The 18,792-nt window shown below is 44.0% G+C and overlaps 1 protein-coding gene across 3 annotated transcripts in view; it reads right to left on the bottom strand.

Moving 5' to 3' along the window:
• The window catches only part of IGF1R (insulin like growth factor 1 receptor), a 302,025-nt gene that overhangs the window by 257,059 nt on the left and 26,174 nt on the right, over nt 1–18,792 (bottom strand). The window contains exon 1 of one of the 3 annotated variants that reach the window (XM_038532718.1): nt 6,734–6,773. The exons of the other annotated variants lie outside the window; for them this stretch is intronic. Within the exon in view, the coding sequence (XP_038388646.1) occupies nt 6,734–6,758 (25 nt within the window). The 5' untranslated portion in view covers nt 6,759–6,773. Of the gene's footprint in view, nt 1–6,733; nt 6,774–18,792 lie in introns of those variants that run through there. 3 annotated transcript variants of the gene reach the window in all.

Genomic DNA, 18,792 nt, shown 5'->3' with positions numbered 1-18,792 from the left:
AGAGACACACAGAAAGAGGCAGAGACATAGGCAGAGGGAGAAGCAGGCTCCAGGCAGGGAGTGAGATGCAGGACTCTACCCCAGGACCCAGATCATGCCCTGAGCTGAAGGCAGACGCTCAACTACTGAGCCACCCAGGTACCCCTCCAAACTCCCTTCTGATCTTAAAATATCAAAAGTCCAATATTCCAAGTCCCTATATTTTAAAAGCACTTCTATTCCCAGTCCCAGTGGCTGGTTGCCTTTTGGGGGTAAGAGTGTAAGGAGAGGGAGAAGCAGGCTTCCCACTGAGTAGGGAGCCCAACGCGGGGCTCGATCCCAGGACCCTGAGATCATGACCTGAGCTGAAAGCAGACACTTCACTGGTGGAGCCACCCAGGCACCTGTAGCTGGTTGCCTTTCTGATGAAGCAAAACTCATGAACTAGGCTCCTTTGGTTACTCCACTACCAGCCACTCAGCACCCCCACAGGCCCTTTGGAAGCCTGCATCAGGTTTCACTGCCAGGCCTCCTCGGGTTGAGGGCATCTCTTCACCACCACCAGGCACACAAGTGTAGGCCAGACAGTACCCAGAACCTCCAAATGGGGAATCTGTACAGCCAGCGGATGGTGCTGTGGGGCCCTGGGTGCCGGGAGGTGAGCTATGGAGCCAGGAGGAGGCAAGCAGAGAAGGTGCAGCCTGACCTGGAAAATACGGGCTCCTTCTGCCTTCTGTTTGCCCCTCCCTTGACTTTGGATTTTCTGCTCAGAACGAGGCTAACCTTCCAAATAAAAGTCAGCCCTGTGGCCCCCATCCTATCTCACAGGCTTTTATAGAACACGTTACATCATTCCAGTTCACATCCTCATTTCAAAAATATTTTATAATGTTCCAGTTACCTCAAGTGACCTGTACTCTTTCAATTAGCCAGTTATCTAAACAAGCTGATTATCAGTGTACAAATTCCACTCATCTGCTCCCTCTGCACTGGGCTGCACTTCTTCATGGATACAGTGTTAAAGGTCAGTCTCTTGAATCGTGGAGGCTTTTTAGCTGATTTGGCGGCTTTGTCAGAGGGGAAGAGACTGCCTGCCACCTGGCCTGAGGTCAGCTCCTTCGTTGCTCTGTGCCTGTTTCCCCAAATTTATTTATTTTAAAGATTTTACTTATATAATAATGAGAGACACACAGAGACAGAGACATGGGCAGAGGGAGAAGCAGGCTCCCCGTGGGGACTTCATTCCATGACCTGGGATCACAACCTGAGCCAAAGGCAGATGGTAACCACTGACCTACCCAGTAACCTTCCCCCATGATTTAGATGCAGGTTTGGGACTACATTTACCTATTCTTCCAACAAAATACCTACCATGTATCAATATGTATGCACTTTCCAGGTGCTTGGAAGTCAGCAGTGAACAAAATCAACATATTCCTGCCTTCGTGGAGCAGCCAGTCCTGATGGGCCCTAAAATCAGTGCACTCCATGTTCTCCCATGCAGACTCCCAGGCTCACCTGCAGCCACCCTAACAGAGTCAGCACCGTGGACCTGATGCACACTCAGATGCCCCCCACTGCATGTCCAATGAGTCAACTCATACCTACTACAAAGAACCATCACACAAAACGTGCCAGGACACTGGCTCTCTGTTGCTCAGAGAGAGCTATCCTGTGACAAGCAAGCCTAACCAAAACAACACACAGCAGGAGCTGCTGATGGCAGAGGGGACAGCATGGATCTGGGGGAGGGATGGCAGGGATTTAAGCAGTGGAGAAGAAAGAGGAGGGAGAGGTCTGGAGAAAGCAGGAAGAGAAGCGAGGCATTCCAGAGGAAGGCAAAGAGAAGCCTGCAACAGGAGGCACTAAAAAAGCCAAGGGGAAGGGATGCCTGGATGGCTCAGTGGTTGAGCGTCTGCCTTCAGTTCAGGGCAAGGTCCTAGGGTCCTGGGATGGAGTCCCACATTGGGCTCCCCCCTGGGAGTCTGCTTCTCCCTCCACCTATGTCTTTGCCCCTCTCTCTGTGTCTCTCATAAATAAATGGAAAAATAAATCTTAAAAAAAAAAAAGAGAGAGAGAGAGAGAGAGAGAGAGGCCCAGGGGAAAATCTCAATTGGTTGCATCACCTCAGCACTCACAAAGCAATGGAAAGACCTTGGGGGAGTCTGAGCATGAATATTATAAATATAAGGAGTTTGAGAATGGCCATCCTGGCAGTGGTCAGGAGCCAAACAAAAATAGGATTGCACACCCATGTCCATAGCGGCATTATTTCCGGTAGCTGAAAGGAGGAAGCAACTCAAGTGTCCACTGATGAACCAATGGATACACAACATGTGGTCTATTCATACAATGGAATATTATTCAGCCTTAAAAAGGAAGGAAATTCTGACATCTGCTACAACATGAGTGAACCTTGAAGACCTCTTGCTGAGTGAAATCAGCCAATCACAGAAGTACAAATACTGTATGAGTCCAGTACCTACAGTAGTCAAAGTCATAGAGATGGAAAGTAGCACAGTGCCTGCTGTGTGGGGAGGGAAGGGGAAAGTCATTGTTTAATGGGTGCAGGGCTTCATTTTCTCAACATGAAGAGAGTTCTGGAGACGCACTATACAACAGTGTCAATGTCTTAGCATGACTGTATACTTAAAAATGGTTAAAATGGTAAATTTTATGTTACACGTATTTTTACCACACTTTTTTTGAAGTATAAGGGAAAACTTTCACTGCATTTTATTCCACCCCTCATGTGGGTCACACAAGTGTAAAAGGACAGCTTAAGACAGGCTGTGCAGCCCATCTACCACCAAGGACCAAGGAGAGCCCAGTGGGAAGGAAAGCAGGCTCACCGACAGGCTGGGCATCTAGAACTATGCCACCAGGCCAGGCATGGCTGTGGGGCTGCACCCAGCATGGCCAGAGACCTTGGGGCACAGAGGGCCTCAGTAAGAGTCCCACACAGACTCCCCCAGGAAAAGGGCTCCGAGCACCCGAGGCAGGTGTAAGTGGTCACACAGTTGGGTGCCTGCATGCACCTCCCTAGAGAGTGAGCAGAAGCTAAAACCCCACATGCATTCACTGCCTCCACAAACTAGCCTGTGGCTGACCCTCACTATCTGATATGACTCAAGGACAGAATTCTTCTCACTCTATTTCATCAATTTTCAAGCCTTGGGTGTTGGCAAGTTGTGTCTTATGGCCAGATCCATCTGTAGCTCCATGCAGCTCTTGCCTTGTAAGATGTGTCAGAGGAAGCATGACAAGGGGAATCACACTCCAGCCTGTCAACCCCTCCACCCTCCAACATACACAATCTCCTGCCATCCTTTAGGTCATCACTCCCACTCTTGCAAAGGCCTTTGTATCTTCCACATCTGCATTTATTATTCTGCTCTAACACCTCCAGAGAGGTATTTCTTCCATGCTATGCTTATCCAAGCATCTGGAAGCCAGTGCATCCCTGACTCCTTCAATGAGGCATGCTACAATTTTTACCAAGACCAGGTACTCTCTGCATTTGGGATTTCTCCATTTGTGCCATGTGGGCATCCATCCACCAGCCTGGATAGCAGCCCACGGAAACCACTCTCAGTGTCCTGGCAAGAGAGGGTGTCCTGTACCAGTGCCCTCCCAAACCTCCCCAAAAAGATCAAACATCCCTCACTCAATCCCACTCTATTCTAGCTAACAGCCCAATACCCAAGCAACCAGGTAGTAATATTTGCCACTGTACTCCAGTAGTATTATCAACCAAAGACAGAATAAAAGAAACTGCTGCAGAGCAAAGCCAGGGTCATAAGCCTTAATTGGATTTTTTTTCTTCTTAGCATAAGGATTTTTTTTAAATGGTAGATTGTAGGGACACGACTTTATCTATAGTGTGCCTCGTTAAAATATCATCACATCCTTGTTGAGCAACATTTGACAAGCCAGGTAAATGCGCTATTCACCCTCGGATATGCTGATTAATGAATGGCCCAAGGAAGGTCTCCAGTGGAAGGCCACAGGGCTCTTTCTGAGTCCTATATGTTTCAACATTTTTATCAATTACTTGAATGACAGCAGAGATAAAATGTTTATCTAATTCAAGGATGCCAAGTTTCTAGGAGAGATGGCAAATACATTGGATGACAGAGTCAAGAGCTAAAAAGATCAACAGATTGGAATTGCAATTGAGAGGAAATAATGTTATTTGGACACTTGGGTGCAAAAAAAAGAAACGCACAAATGTAGGAGGTGTGAAAAAGACTCAGGAGATTTAATTGGATATAATTTCTGCATGTGATGATGGGGAGTTGTGGATGCCAAAAAAAAAAAAAAAAAAAAAGTCAGGTGGTCTTAGACTGTATACTAAGGGAGACTTAGTAGGGTAAGGGACCAGAGGAGACTTCCTCAAACTGGGTTTCTGTATCCATAGTTAAAAGAGATGAGAGACCAAATGGGAGAGCATCCATGTGACAGCCAGAAAGGAATAAGGACCAGAAATCCCTTTCATGGGGAATGGCTGTAGGGTCCTACATGACCCTGATGGGGGAGGGGAACACAAAACTCAGACCAACAGTGCAGTCGGTTGGTAGAGATGTGGGCTCCATATGAGAACACACAGTAGGATTATGTGAAGACAGGCAGGACTGCCTAGAGAGGTAATAATTTCTGTGGCGCTCTTCTAAGCTTGATTGTATTTACTACTGATAACTCTGTAGCTGTGTCTTTCGCTTCATTTACAACTGAGAACAGAGACTAAACACCCAAATAACCCACAGGGGCCACTCTGCTATGGGGGGGGGGTGCAGAGCCGAGGCTTAAATCTTGATTTCCTCCTACCATCCTGGAGCAGAGAATTCCTCTTCAGATGCACTGCAAGGTGGCAAAGATGCTACCGCCAGATGCATATGTGCGAGAACCCCTCTCCACGTACATGTTAGGCACCCCTTTTAAAGGCTCTCAGGGTAGACACTCAGTCAAGCCTGAAGCCCTGACTTGTCACAGGAAAACAACAAAGGAAACCTGTAAAGAACCTTACAGATATCTCCACCCACACATAAAGGGACAAGAAAGTGACTAAGGGGGTTCTCATTTTTTACCTCGAGTTCCACTGAAAAGCATATACTATTGCCATAAGCTAACTCCACTACAGAATGTCAAATTCTTCCTTTGTTGTTGTTCACAAACCACCAGGAAAAAAAACAGACAGAAAACACAATCTCACCCAACTACAAGAAATCTTTCTGTATATGTGATGTTTTCCTTGGTGGATGGAGACGGAGCTCGCAAATCTGGAACACAGGATTTCAACTCCATCAGACAACTGCCCCTCATTGCTCCCTGCCTTCCCATGAAATCATCAACCCACCTTTATCGCGACTCTCAAATAGTTTTCCTTCTATACCTCGCTCTTTATAACAATTCTACTTAGGTCAAACTTTCCTCCACAAGTCACAGAGAAGTCAGCCCCCCTCAACCTCAGCATACACGTTCATTTGATGATGAAATTCAGATCACACAGATGCTCTAATGTTAATAGAGCTACCAGCCAACAGAAAAAATCTCTATGTTCTTCTACAGCAATGGAGAAGCTCTTTTTTTCGTTTGCAGGTTCAGGCTGCAAAACAATGTAACTCTCAACTATATGCAAAACTTGGACAAGCAGGAACAACTCTTACATTCAAACCACTTAGTGAGATATGAGGGACGAAATTTCCCTCCACCAGCATCTTGCATCCCCTCTCACCCAGGCCTTCCATTCAAGTGGGTTCAGGGGTGCTGGGGCCAGGACCCTGCAGGTGGAGCCCCCAAGGGAAGGGGGCAAAGCCATCCTGCCATTACCACTCACCTCAAGAAGGTGGCAGGTGTTTGCAAAGCCACACAGTGGTACAGCCAGGCCCCTAGAGACTGCCCAAGGCTCATTCTCATTAGTAAAGGGGTGACACGCATGCCCACTCGATAGACTGTCATAGAGAATGAATGTGCCTGGCATGACATGGGTACCCATGAACAAAAGAGGCAGTGGGGTCACCCCTCTGATACTCCTCCAATTCCCTTTCCCTGCACTCTTTGCACCCCAGCATGTTACTGTGTTAATCTGCTAAAAAGGCAGTAGCATGGTACATATATGTAGACAAGAACAAGGATACATTTTAGTTTACAAAATTAAATAAAAGCATGGCAATTAAGTGCAATAGGGTAAATGCCAGTACTCCGTGCTACTGGATAACAGATAATAGCCAGAAAGACAGGTGAAGTGGAGGAACCCCACCACTGGAGCTTTGAGAGAGGCCACAGTTTCTCCCATTTTCCCTTATCTTTAGGATAAGGCAGGGTGCAGCCTTTAAGGTTTCTACCCTAGACAGCAGGGAAGTGCAGAAAACAGATGATCATTCTACCAGGAAATAAACAAGTCCTGGGGAGGTGGAGCCAGCCCCACTTATGGGCACTCTGACAAGGCCAGCCTCTGTGGTCAGTGCACTGGGGACACCATTGCCCACGGGGCACCAGTGACCAAGTCAGCAGCATCCTCTGGGTTGTGCAGCTGGAGGCGGGGGCTGCTGGACAGCAGCCATGCTCAGAATCTGCAGACCAGCCTTCCCCAGGACCTGCCAAGGAACCACGCTCAAGGTACATGATTCAAATGGAGTTGTTTTCAAAGGAAAAAAAAAAATCTAAACAAAAGCCTTGCATCCCCACCATAGAGCAATAAATCCTGTTCCCCCACACGCAGGTGACACCATCTGCAGGTAGGGTTAATGCTCACCTGCCCATGGCCAACACCACCTCATGCCGTTGATGCCTTCTGCTCATTCCAGACCCAGCCTTGTGGGTCTCTCAGTCACAGCATCACTGGGGAACAGCAGATCAAAGGGAATTGAGAAATGGGTGTTCACGTGGGATTAAGAAAGAGGATTAGAGGCAAGGGAGTGGGCTTACACATGCTCCACCTGCCCCTCCATGCTCACTATGGAAGGCAATGCCTGGACAAATGAGACATAAGCCAAAGCCCTGGTAAAATGCAATGACCCTGGAGACTGAGGACCCTGTGGCTTGACTACTCCTGTATCCCACCCAGGCTCACGTTATGCAGCATCCCCTAGTACTCCAGAGCAAGATGTATTTCTCCCTTCCCTAACAGCCTCCACATACCATCAAGACAGCAACTCTCACCACTGTATAAAATGGAAAATTAACAACCTGGAGAGTATGTATCGAGTGCTTTCCACATTTAAAACCTATTTTTACGTTTTAACTTATTTGGCCTATGACCAAGGAGAATATATTAGGTAGAGGTTGTGGAAAAAAATTTTTTAATGAAGGGTCTGATTCCTTGAGACTAGATCCCAATACTTTTTTTTCTATTAGGGTCTAGCACTAAATAGATGTTTATCAAATGTTACTGGAGAGTCCAGTTCTTGCGCTCATCTACATTAAAGTTTCCAGGGCATCATAAACACACTTTTCGTGATTAGAGAAGTGTGAACTAAAACATTTTAGTTTATCAGATTAACAAAAAATTGAGAATCTAATAACACCAAGCTTGAGTGGACACAAGGCAATGTATAAACGGCACATTTACAGCCATTCTGGGAAGGCAACATCATCACAAATATTGGAATTCCCAAAACCTGGGACCCAACCACTTGCTTCTAGGGACCCATTCCCTCACACAGCTGGGGCAAACAGACAAAACGTATTCTCTAGAATCTTATTCATAAAATCAAAAACTGAGAAACAACCTAAATGCCCATCTTTCACAGAAACTACCAAGGGCTCCTTACAGTGCTCAATATAGAACAGCTGAAAAGAACAGAGAGTATCAATATGCAGCTGATTTTGGGGGAAGATATTATTTATTTATTCATGAGAGACATAGAGAAGCAGAGACCTAGACAGAAGGAGAAGCAGGCTCCCTGCAAGGAGCCCTGTGTGGGACTCCATTCCCAGACCCCGGGATCATGACCTGAGCCAAAAGCAGATGCTCAATCACTGAGCCACCCAGGTGCCCCACAGCTGATTTTTTAAAAGCCCTTTCAAGTAGAGAAACCCAGTGAACACTACATCAGCCAGGTAGTCATAGTTAACATCACTGGGGATCAGTCACGCTGACAGGGTGTTCCCTGGATGGGCTATGATAGAAAAGCACTTTATTTCCAGGGTCTTCCCACCCCAAACCCATGATCCCAGTCTAACCATAGGAAAGCCATTAAACAAACCCAAATGAAGGGACACTCTACATACACCTGACCAGTGCTCCTCAAAACTCTCACAGCCACCAAGGATGAGGAAAGTCTGATAAACCGTAACAGACCAGAGGGTGTAACAGAGACCCAGAGACTAAATGTAATGCAGGACCCTGTCTGGGATGCTGGGAAACAGGAGAATTATTGGGCAAAACCTGGTGAGATTCAAATCAGGTATTCAATGTAGGTAATAAACAGAAATGTAGGGACATTCCCCCTAGTTGTGGCAAATGTATCATGGCCATGCCAGGTGTTAGAGGGGAAGCTGTGAAGGGACATGTGGGCACTCTGTACTATCGGGGTAGCTTTTCTGTAAATCTAAAACTATTCTAATAGAAAAGAGTTCTATTAAAAGAGACAAAAAAAAATAAAAATAAAAAAAATAAAATAAAATAAAAGAGACAGACTCAGGACAATAGGGACTGTATTTATGTTTGTTTTTAGGGGCACTTGGACGGCTCAATCTATTAAGCGTCTGACTCTTAATTTCAGCTCAGGTTATGATGTAAGGTTGGTGAGATGGAGCGCCACATAGGGCTCTGCAATGGGTGGGGAGTCTGCTTGGGATTGTCTCCCCCTCTCCCTCTGCCCCCTCCTCAAAAAAAATACAAAATTAAAAAAAAAACCCACAACTATCTATATTGCTCTGTGGCTACTTTCCCTCCTCACCTGCCAACCCCCTCCCCAGGTTATACAGGGGTATATATACACACACACACAGGAGAAAACACCTGAGGCTACTCACTGAGCTATAAGGGGTGGCTGCCTCTGGGGGGCTGGGAGAGGATAGGTTACAGCTGCCACCTTCTATGCTGTGATGTGTCATTTTCATTTTTACATGGAGCATATATCCATGTATTACTTGTACACCCAAAGCCGTTTTAAAAACAAAGTAGATTATTCTGCTACAGGAAGATATCCAAGATACATTACATCAAAAAAATACAAGTTGTACACTTCTGTTTTAAAGAGACTGAGGACACGACATTTTGCTATGCGTGGCGAGTATCTGCAGAGCTTACCTGTAGGAAGCAGAATGGAAGAAAGAAGAAGCTGAAGAGAGAAGAGAGGAGGGGGCTCGGTGGGTTTGCACCTTACCTTCTGGTTAAGTGCCTTACCAAAAGCATGCCTTTTTATATTATAATCATCATTAAAATGACAATAAATGCTCTGTAGTCCATTCCTCCTGTGTTCCATCTCCTTGGCCTTAAACCAGTCCCAAAGTAGCTAACAAACATTTTATCATCCTGCTTCCAGGGCCATAACACGGAAGCCCTGCCCACAGCACCCTAAGAGGGGGTCCCGTCCTCACTCACACATTAGCTGGGCCGCTGGCAACAGAATCTCTACATCCAAGATGGCTCTGTAGGGCACGGATGCTGCCCTCCCCTGCAGCATCCTGGCAGAGCTACAGGAACGTAGTAACTGATACCCACAATGGCAGAAAAGTATGGCAAGATTCTAACGTGCCTTCTGAATCATTTTTAAACTAGGCAAGGTCTCCTCCAACAGTAAGGAGACTGTAATACTTTGGATTGATATTTTCTGATTAATCAAACCTATGATGAACCTCTGGTTCCCCAACTGGGATGTCTATAGGTGCCCAAAGCTGCTTCTCCTCACAAAGAACATGAGAAACAAGCCAACAGAAAGAACTGTAAGATACCTAGAGGGAGGAAATAGCACAATGACTATGGAAAAAATCTTCTATGTTGCTCTTAAGATCAAGTGACTTAATTTCACTAACATCGATTTTTCTCAGAGTGATTTAATTTCACCAACCCTGGCTAAGCTTCTGCTTACTTGATTTGAACCTCCGGGCAGGCCCAAGTCACCACCCACCACTCAGAGGAGGGAGAGAAGACCTGAAGGGCCAGGGAGGGGCTATCCAGATGTGGATACTGATGAATGGAAAGGGGGGGGAGGGGAGCTTCTGAGATCAATCATGTTTTTTTCCAGTCCTGCATCTCTCAGAAAGTCTGATAAAAGCTGGGCCCTTTCTCCAAAGAACTATACTTACAAAGAGTTTGCACGAAATTTCAAGAGGTCTTCTGAATTCCATCTGCAGGTCTCCTGAGTCACAGATCTCTAACCAAGAACTCTTGAGCCTTATACCTTTATAATATCCATTTTACAGATGAACAAACAGAGCTCTAAAGAGATTCAGTGGATTTCCCCAATTTCCCAACTAGTTGGCAGCAGTATGGAAATGAAGCCCTAGTCTCATGCTATGAAGCAGAGCTGTTTCTAAAAATATGCAGCACAGGGGCACCTGGGTGGCTCAGGCGGTTAAACAACTGACTCTTGATTTTGGCTCAGGTCATGATCTCAAGGTTGTGAGGCTGAGCCCTGCATTGGGCTCTCTGCTCAGCATGGGGTCTGCCTAAGATTCTCTCTCTCTCCCTCACCCTCTGCCCCTCCCCCCATGTTCTCTCTCTCTCTCTCTCTCTCTCTCTCTCTCTCTAATAAATATTTTTTAAAAAATTCACCTTAGTGCCAGCTCAACCCTCTACTCTCTGCTCTGCCACAGGCCCCTGGCTGCACTCATCTCCCCCTTGTGCCTGGGCACTCACTAACTAGCCTACTAGACTGTGAGCCCCTGGGCAGCAAGGACTACACTGCATTTGTTTTCTCTCTCCCTAGCACAGGCCTGAGGAAGAGCAGGTGCTGAAAACATCTGGCAAATGAATGACCAGTACAAAATCAGCTACTAACAGTCATTCATACACTTCTCTCCTTTCCTCTGCCAAGAACCCTCAGGTTTTAAATCTGTGTGTGCCCATGAAGTGTTCAAACACTTCATTAAAATTGGCTGAAACTTTAAAGTGCCCTCAATCAAAAATAAGATCCCATCTCATATCCATTAGGGTGGCTACTACCAATCAACCAACAGACAAAACAGCAAATGTTGACAAGTATGTGGAGAAGCTGGAAAACCTTGTGCAATGCTGGTGGGAATGTAAAAACAGTGCAGCAATTGTAGAAAACAGTATTGTGGTTCCTCAAAAATTAAATATAGAATTACCGCGTGATCCAGCAATTCCCCTTCTGGGTATATACCCAAAAAACTGAAAGCGGGGACTCAAACAGGTATTTGCACACCCATGTTTACACCAACATTATTCACAATAGCCAAACAGTGGAAGCAACCCCTGTGCCTGCTGACAAATGAATACATATACAAGTGTCATTTTTTTTTTACCAAAAATGGAATATTATGCAGCCTTAAAAAAAGAAAGGCAGTTCTGACACCTGCGACAATGTGGATGAGCCTTGAAAACATTAAACATTATGTAAGTGAACAAGCCAGACACAAAAGGACAAATAGAGTTTGGTCCCAGTTGTATTAGGTACCTAGAGTATTCAAATTCAGAGGCTGAAGGTCGAATGGTGATTACCAAAAAGGGGGGGCAGGAAATGGTGCAGAAATGGGGAGTCAGTGTTTGTTAAACTGGGACAGTTTCAGTTTTGCAATATTAAAAGAGTTCTAGAAATAAATGGTAGTGATGGTTACACGAGAGTGTGAATGTATTGAACGTCTCTTAAAAATGGTTACACTTAAAAATGGTTAATATGGTCAATTTTATGCATATTTTGTTATGTATATGTAAATTTTACATTATGTGCACAACTAAAATTGGGGGTTGGGGAAAAGTGCCCTCATTTGCTCCTGTCTGTTCTAGGCAAAGTTCAAAGTAGTTTCGGGCACTGATTGCTGCTCTACCATCCAAATAGGCTACAGCCCAAAGGCTCAGTGATGAGGCTGCATGGGGTGCAGGAAATAGAACCTGTTGCCAGCCCTGAACCAGACCCGTAACACCAGGAGCATGCTGGTCTTTTGCACGCCCTTCTCCCATCTTCAATGGCATTTAGGGGTACCACTTGGGGGCTCAGCTCTCAAAAGGCATCTCACAGAGAACTCAGGCAGGCAATCAGCAAATACACACATAGACTAAAGCAGTTAGGGCTGCCTCCAGTGGCAGGCCCAGAAGAGAGGCTATGTCTGAGCCCCTGGGAAGATGCCAAAGAGCAAAGAGCTGGAAGAGGAAGAGGGCAGCCCGGGTGGCGCAGCGGGCAGCCTCAGTGGCGCAGCAGTTTAGCGCCGCCTTCAGCCAGGGGTAGGATCCTGGAGTCCCAGGATCGAGTCCCATGTCAGGCTCCTTGCATGGAGCCTGCTTCTCCCTCGGCCTGTGCCTCTCTCTGTGTGTGTCTCTCATGCATAAATAAATAAAATCTTAAAAAAAAAAAAAAAAAAAAAAGGAGGAAGAGAAAGAGATTTCCCAGCAGGGTAGGCAGGAGAAGAAAAATGCAGGAAGCTGAGGATGCAAAGCCCCAGCAAAGCTGGTGCCCCATACTTCTGAACCCCCTGCGCCAACCAACTCAAGCTGGAAGTTAGGGTCTGTGCTCTTGTAAGTTGCAGCCCCAGTGAGGACCCATAGTGGGCAGTTCCAGGGATCTGAGGAACACAACATACCACTGCAGGGCTCTCGTTCTCACCATCCACCATTTCCATTCAGTTCCCAGAAACCACAGTGATGCTGACTATGAATCCAAACACAGCATCATTCTTTTTAAAAGTCAGTAGCTCCAACTACAAAGTTAATGGAATTCTGAAATGCTAGGAACTAATCTTTGGATTTTTCAATCTAGTGAAACTTGATCCTCCACTATACATTGGATGGGATGGCAAAGAAATAGATAAAATAATCTAAACTGGGTTTCCTTTTAGCTTTGTAATATGATTTGGGACCATATAACTGACTTTCCTCATTACACTTGGCCTAAGATATTATTAAAATGAATTTGCAATTTCCAAATTCTGTTAACAAATGGCACCCAATTACGTGCAGAATAGCAGGGCAAAATTAAAGCTATGTAGAATCAATGCAGGGACAATCTCTGGTTTGGAGGATAAAAGGACGAAGAAGAAATGTACATGTGGAGCATATAGTATGGGGCCCAATTCCTCACGAGTTTTCCCAAATATCCTGATGCTCAGAGGGACTCCATAATTTACCCCAAAAAATCACTAAATATCAATGCTGGGTGAATTACAAGCCCAGATTTATTGAGGCCAAACCCTATGCAAGGTTTCTCAGAACACAGAGGGTCTCTCCCTGGCCACAATTGTCTTTCTACTCTCTATAAACTATAGCATCCCAAAGGCCAAATTTTGCTCCCTTTAAAAAAGAAAGCTCCCTACTCTCATCTGGATAAGCTTTAGTTATGTTTGTAAAACATTCAGAAAAGGCCATAAAAAGATCTTCACTGAGGGCTGTGCTAAGTATTAAGTATTATTCAATAAACCACAGCTTGGAGGCTGCCAGCTGATGTCTAGCTATAACCTGGAAAGAACACTGGTTGAATACATCTTTTTTTTCCTGTTCAAATTTCTAGGTACCATTTATGTTCATCTGCAACCCCCTCTCCCCCGTTTAAAAAACATAAAACAAAAAAGCAGCACTACAGTAGATACAACCAGAGTAGGTGGTATATTATGGTAAACAAGGATGACAATAAAGCATTTTTCCAGCTGTGATAAACATATTTAAGATCTATCATAGAGGCTGTTGGAGTTACAATGGAAAACGATCAAAATTACAAGTTGTTTATAACACAGAATTTATGTCTTCAAAGCTTTTATTTTTTAGGCAGAAGTTGTCTCACTAGGAGATCATTCCCTTACCTTTTTCTTCAAATTTGAACTTTTTTTCCTAAGTTATGACTTTCTGAGGTTGTCAACACATCTAAAGTGATTTAACAACTGGCTAAGGAATGGGCAGCACGCCGACCAAGAGTGAACAAAGCACGTGGTTCCAGCTCAGAGGCCAAGTTGGTAAAAATGCTGCTCAGGGTAGCCTCATCACCCTCAGGACTGGTCCCAAGGATCCACACCAGTGGTCACAACACTAGCATTTCATCACATCTCAGTATTTTCAATGAATAGTTTGATTAAACAGCTGTCTCCAAGTCCACAAGATCAGAAGTAAAAAAGAAGAAATGGGAATTATGTCCAGATTCCAAAATATCAAGGCCTTCATGCCATTTCTTGGCCTCCAAAACCATTTGGTTTCTATATAAAGGCTTCTTTTCCTTACTTTATGCACACGCACACACACACACACACACAAAATTTAAACAATAAACCTTGCCATTCAACTGTGACTGATGAGATGGGCTTGTGAAATTGGCATGTCAGATGCACCTATATAAGAGGATACCCACTTGATTGCAATTCATAACGTCCCTAACATCCTAAAAACTTCAATAGACAACAATTTCCTCCACAAATGAAACTGTTGTGTATTAAACTAAGCTGAGCTAAGATTACCTCATCCCTAAAAAACCAACAGCAGTAAACAAGTTGTAACCCAGCTGGGCAGTGCCTACACGAGCACACATCCTCTCCATGGCCCAGGGGACTTGCCAGCAACCTCACTGCCTCCTGAGCAGGAACAGCCCCCCAAATCTGGGACTCTGGGGGAAAGTCAACAGAAATGGGTAACATCAGATTGTCAAAGACATGGTCTGCCAAATGAACACTTTACTTTCTGAATCTTAAAATAAACAGCCTGATCGTTTGAGGAATCACTGAGGTGCATCCTTGAAAAGGCACTTCATCTCCTTGCTAAGTTGAGCACCCAAACTAGTCAGAACTCCCCTAAGATTCTTGAAATGTCAACCTAATTCTACCTGTTTTAATGAATACCTACTGTGTGCCAGGCACTGTCAGACTCTAAGGAGACAGAAAACACATCCCCGTATAGGATCCCTAAAGCAATAAGAGGAAGAGAAAGACAAAGCAGTCATCCCAGTACCAAGAGGTCAGTAGAGGCTGCAGTGCATACTAGCTAGGAATACTGGTAGGTAGGGAGATCGCTGATTGGTCCTAACATAAGGAGATGTTAACCAACTCTTGGGACAGAAGTGCTGCCCAAGAGGCTACTTTGAGTAAAATGCATAGGAAGAAAAGTTAAGTATAACCCCACTTACTCCATTTGAGACCCAAATAAGACATTAAATATAAATTTAAAAAGCAACCCAGAGAAAGATATTAGTTTCCATGCCCCCAAGGAAAATGTAAAAATGTAGACAAGGTCTTCAAATAAAACTTCCAACATTTCTGAATCAACTATTTAAAGAAAAAGATTCCCCTTATAATGACATTTGACATTTTTCCCCATCAGGAGCACAGATATGCTTCTTCAGTGTGAAGGTTGGTGTTTCTGGGCCCTAAATGGAACACTAGCTCATCCAACAGAAACACCCTCAGCAAACCTATGGAAGGCATTTCTCCTGGAATGTTTTCCCAGCTCAGTTCCTTCTGGAAAACAGCTCAGGTCATCTTTGTAGATAAAAGAGTCCTAGTATTGTGATTTGGGAGATGAAGTTTACCAAAAATATGTCAAACCAGATCACCACTAAACACTTTCTATAACCAAATGACAGTGGCAAACCCCTTGCAGGTTTCCAGATGCAGACCTGGTCACATGTCTGCCCTGGTGCTCATGCTGCCCCTCGACAAAGACTCTGAGGCTTAAGGACCTCTTTAGGGGCAGCAAACTCCTTCCTCATTACTCTCCACCCTACGCAGAAAATCTCCTAGCTCAAAGGAAAGGGTACAAGGATGCCATCAAAATTCTAAATTGATTTCACAGGATGCCATAGGAATTGTGGCACTTCTCCTCCCTCATTCCACCCCTGCTGAAAAATGACAATTTCCTCATGGTCACATATACCAAAAGTCATTCAGCTGACATCAGAGAAAGACATCAGTAAATTAAAGGATTGGCTTGATATCGATCTAAATCAGGAGACACGAAGAGAATTTCAAATTAAACTGAGCCAGACTGACCTTTACCAATACACAGGGTGAGGCTCTCCACTGAGGCAAAGGGCATGTCATAGCACCTCCAAGTATAGCCTGAGGTTTGAGCATGAAGCCCTGAGAAGACCTAAGCCATCCCTCACATGTGACATCACCCACACTGATGTTGTCTAAACTCTGCTTCCATCTCTGCAGCCAGGAACCACCTGAGGCCATCCAAGCCACTTTCTGGGGTTCCCCATATATCCCATAATTATAATACTACCTCAACTTGGAGGCTTATCCAGGGGCTACCCTTTGGGATGAACCCAAACACATAAGCATCTTCCTCTCCATAAAGCCTCTAAGGTCCATGAAACATCCATAGCACAGATGGCAATCCATGAAAACCTCCCTGTAACTACAGTACCAGATGGTGGATGAGAGTCATGGGTAAAGAGGCAAAAAGTAAAGAATCAGGTGTGTATCAGGTGCCAGGTAGGTAGATGAAATAACTACGGTACAGACAGCAGAGACTCAGCAGCTGCCCTTGAGGAGCTCCCGATCTATCAGCAAAGCAGATGGGTAAAAAGACAGAATCCTAACATAAGCAAAGTGCCATTAAAGCGCAAAGAAGGAAGTAATTAATTCTGGTTCTTTGGGGAAAGGGCAGAGGGAAGCACAAAACAAAGCATGTCCTGGCAGGTCTAATCAAGAATAAAAGGGAAAAGCAACTTAAAATAGAAACAAGGAAAGAAATACGTAAGGAAACAAATGTATGAGGAAGTAACACCATCAAGAAAACTACAGATAACTGAGCTATAATCTTTCAATGTGATGAAACTGATTTTGTTGGAAATGTTTAACTTCCGAAAATTGACTCAAAAAATCAGAAACCTGAGAAACGCCAATACCCATGGAAGAATTTTTTAAAGTTCTCACAGAACTACCCATTTTTAAAAGCGTCAGCCTCCAACTGTTTAGCAAGTGAGCTCTTTCAAACCTTTAAAGACAGTGTATTGCCACACTATATAAACTGTTAGAGAAGAAAGTTAAAAGTCATTAATTCACTTGACAAAGCTAACATAAACCTGATAGCAAAATCAGGAAAAGATAGTATATAAAGAGAACCGTAAAATTATCTCACTTAAATTTAGAGATGAAAAATTCTAAATGTAATGTTAGCAAACCAAATTTAATTAGGAATCTAAATAGTCGCCCACAACCACCAAAAATTATCTATCCCAGGAATTGAGGAATTACTAACAGGTAATCTGTTTCCATATCATAAGACTAAGTATAACACCAACATCTGAATCTAAATGGATGCTAAAATGACATCTGATGACGTGCAACACCCATCCTTAAGAAGTCACCCAGACAGGTCGCGCAGGCGCGGTCGGGGAGAAAAAAAAAAAAAAAAAAAAGAAGTCACCCATACAAATCAGATGGGTAATTCTTCAGCATGATGAAACCCTGTCTTAAACCAAAAGAGATCATACATATTGGGAAGTATCGGAGGTATTACCATTAATATAAGCCAAAAAAGACAAATGTGCCCACAGTCAGCATTTAGTACTATTCTGGATATACCAGCCAAAACAATAAGACTCTGCAGTCAATGCTGCTTGGCTGACCCAAACTCCATGGCAGGTCCACTAGCCACCTCCCACCTTCTAATTAGGGGAACCCAGGTGACTCAGTTCTGGCGGTGAGAGGGAGGAGCAGTTGGCTGAGCAGGGCTTGCTGATACATGATTTTGGCCCTTTGCCCTTTGCCTTTGACCTTCCTCTTTCTTCCTGCCTGAAACACAGATGTGATGCCTGGAGGCACATGGGCCATCTTGTGACATGAAGACAAAAGCCACGTGGATGGAGGGATAAACAGAAGCCAGGAATATTGTCCTCCATGCTCTCTTTGAGCACACTACAGTGGCCACAGACTGCTTCCTTCTAAAGCTCCCGAACTAGAGAAAAATAAGTCCCGCCCTGACTACTTAAATTTTTATTAGGCAGGGTTCCTGTTATTTGCAGCCATTTATATTCCTAAAGGATACATATCTGAAACAGAGTTAAGAAATATAAATACTGTGAAAATGGAAGCAAAATTATCCTTGTTGGTTATCAGCCATTCTGTGCATCGAAAAACCAAGAGAATCAATAAAAGCAATCAATGAATTGGGTAGATATAAGATAAATATACGAAATATCAAAGATTTCTTCAAACACAAGCATTAGTCAGTTGAAAGATACAATGGTGAATAACGATTCCTTCCACATTAGCAACAATTGTTAATTACCTAGTAATAACCCAAAAGGAAAAGTTATAAGTCCTTTACAACCTTTTGTAATTTAATTGTATAAATATAAGTGAGTAAATGGAGAGCCATGAAATGTCCTTGAATGAGAAGTCCAAATATTTGGAAATGTTATTTTCTCCAAACTGATTTATTATCAATCACAACCAAAATCTAATGGATTTCTCTTTTCTTAGGAGGCTGGTGAAGATGATGCTTGCAAAAACAAAGCAACATACACACATACATTTCATCCGTAAGAAAGCATCTTCAAAAATTTTTAAGTGGGTGAAGATTCTTCCTAGAAGACATTAATATGTGTAATGAAGCTATCATGTGTAAGATGATCACAACCAGCACACAGATTAGTGAGAAAAGACAGCTTTAAAATAGATCTCATAACGTAAATATATTAGTCCAATGAGGAAAAAACAAAACACATCATGTTGGGAAAACTGAATAATCAACAGGGGGAT

The sequence above is a fragment of the Canis lupus genome, chromosome 3 (genome assembly GCF_011100685.1).
Source record: "Canis lupus familiaris isolate Mischka breed German Shepherd chromosome 3, alternate assembly UU_Cfam_GSD_1.0, whole genome shotgun sequence".
Classification (NCBI taxonomy): Eukaryota; Metazoa; Chordata; class Mammalia; order Carnivora; family Canidae; genus Canis; species Canis lupus.
This window is presented reverse-complemented; position numbering and strand designations above follow the sequence as displayed.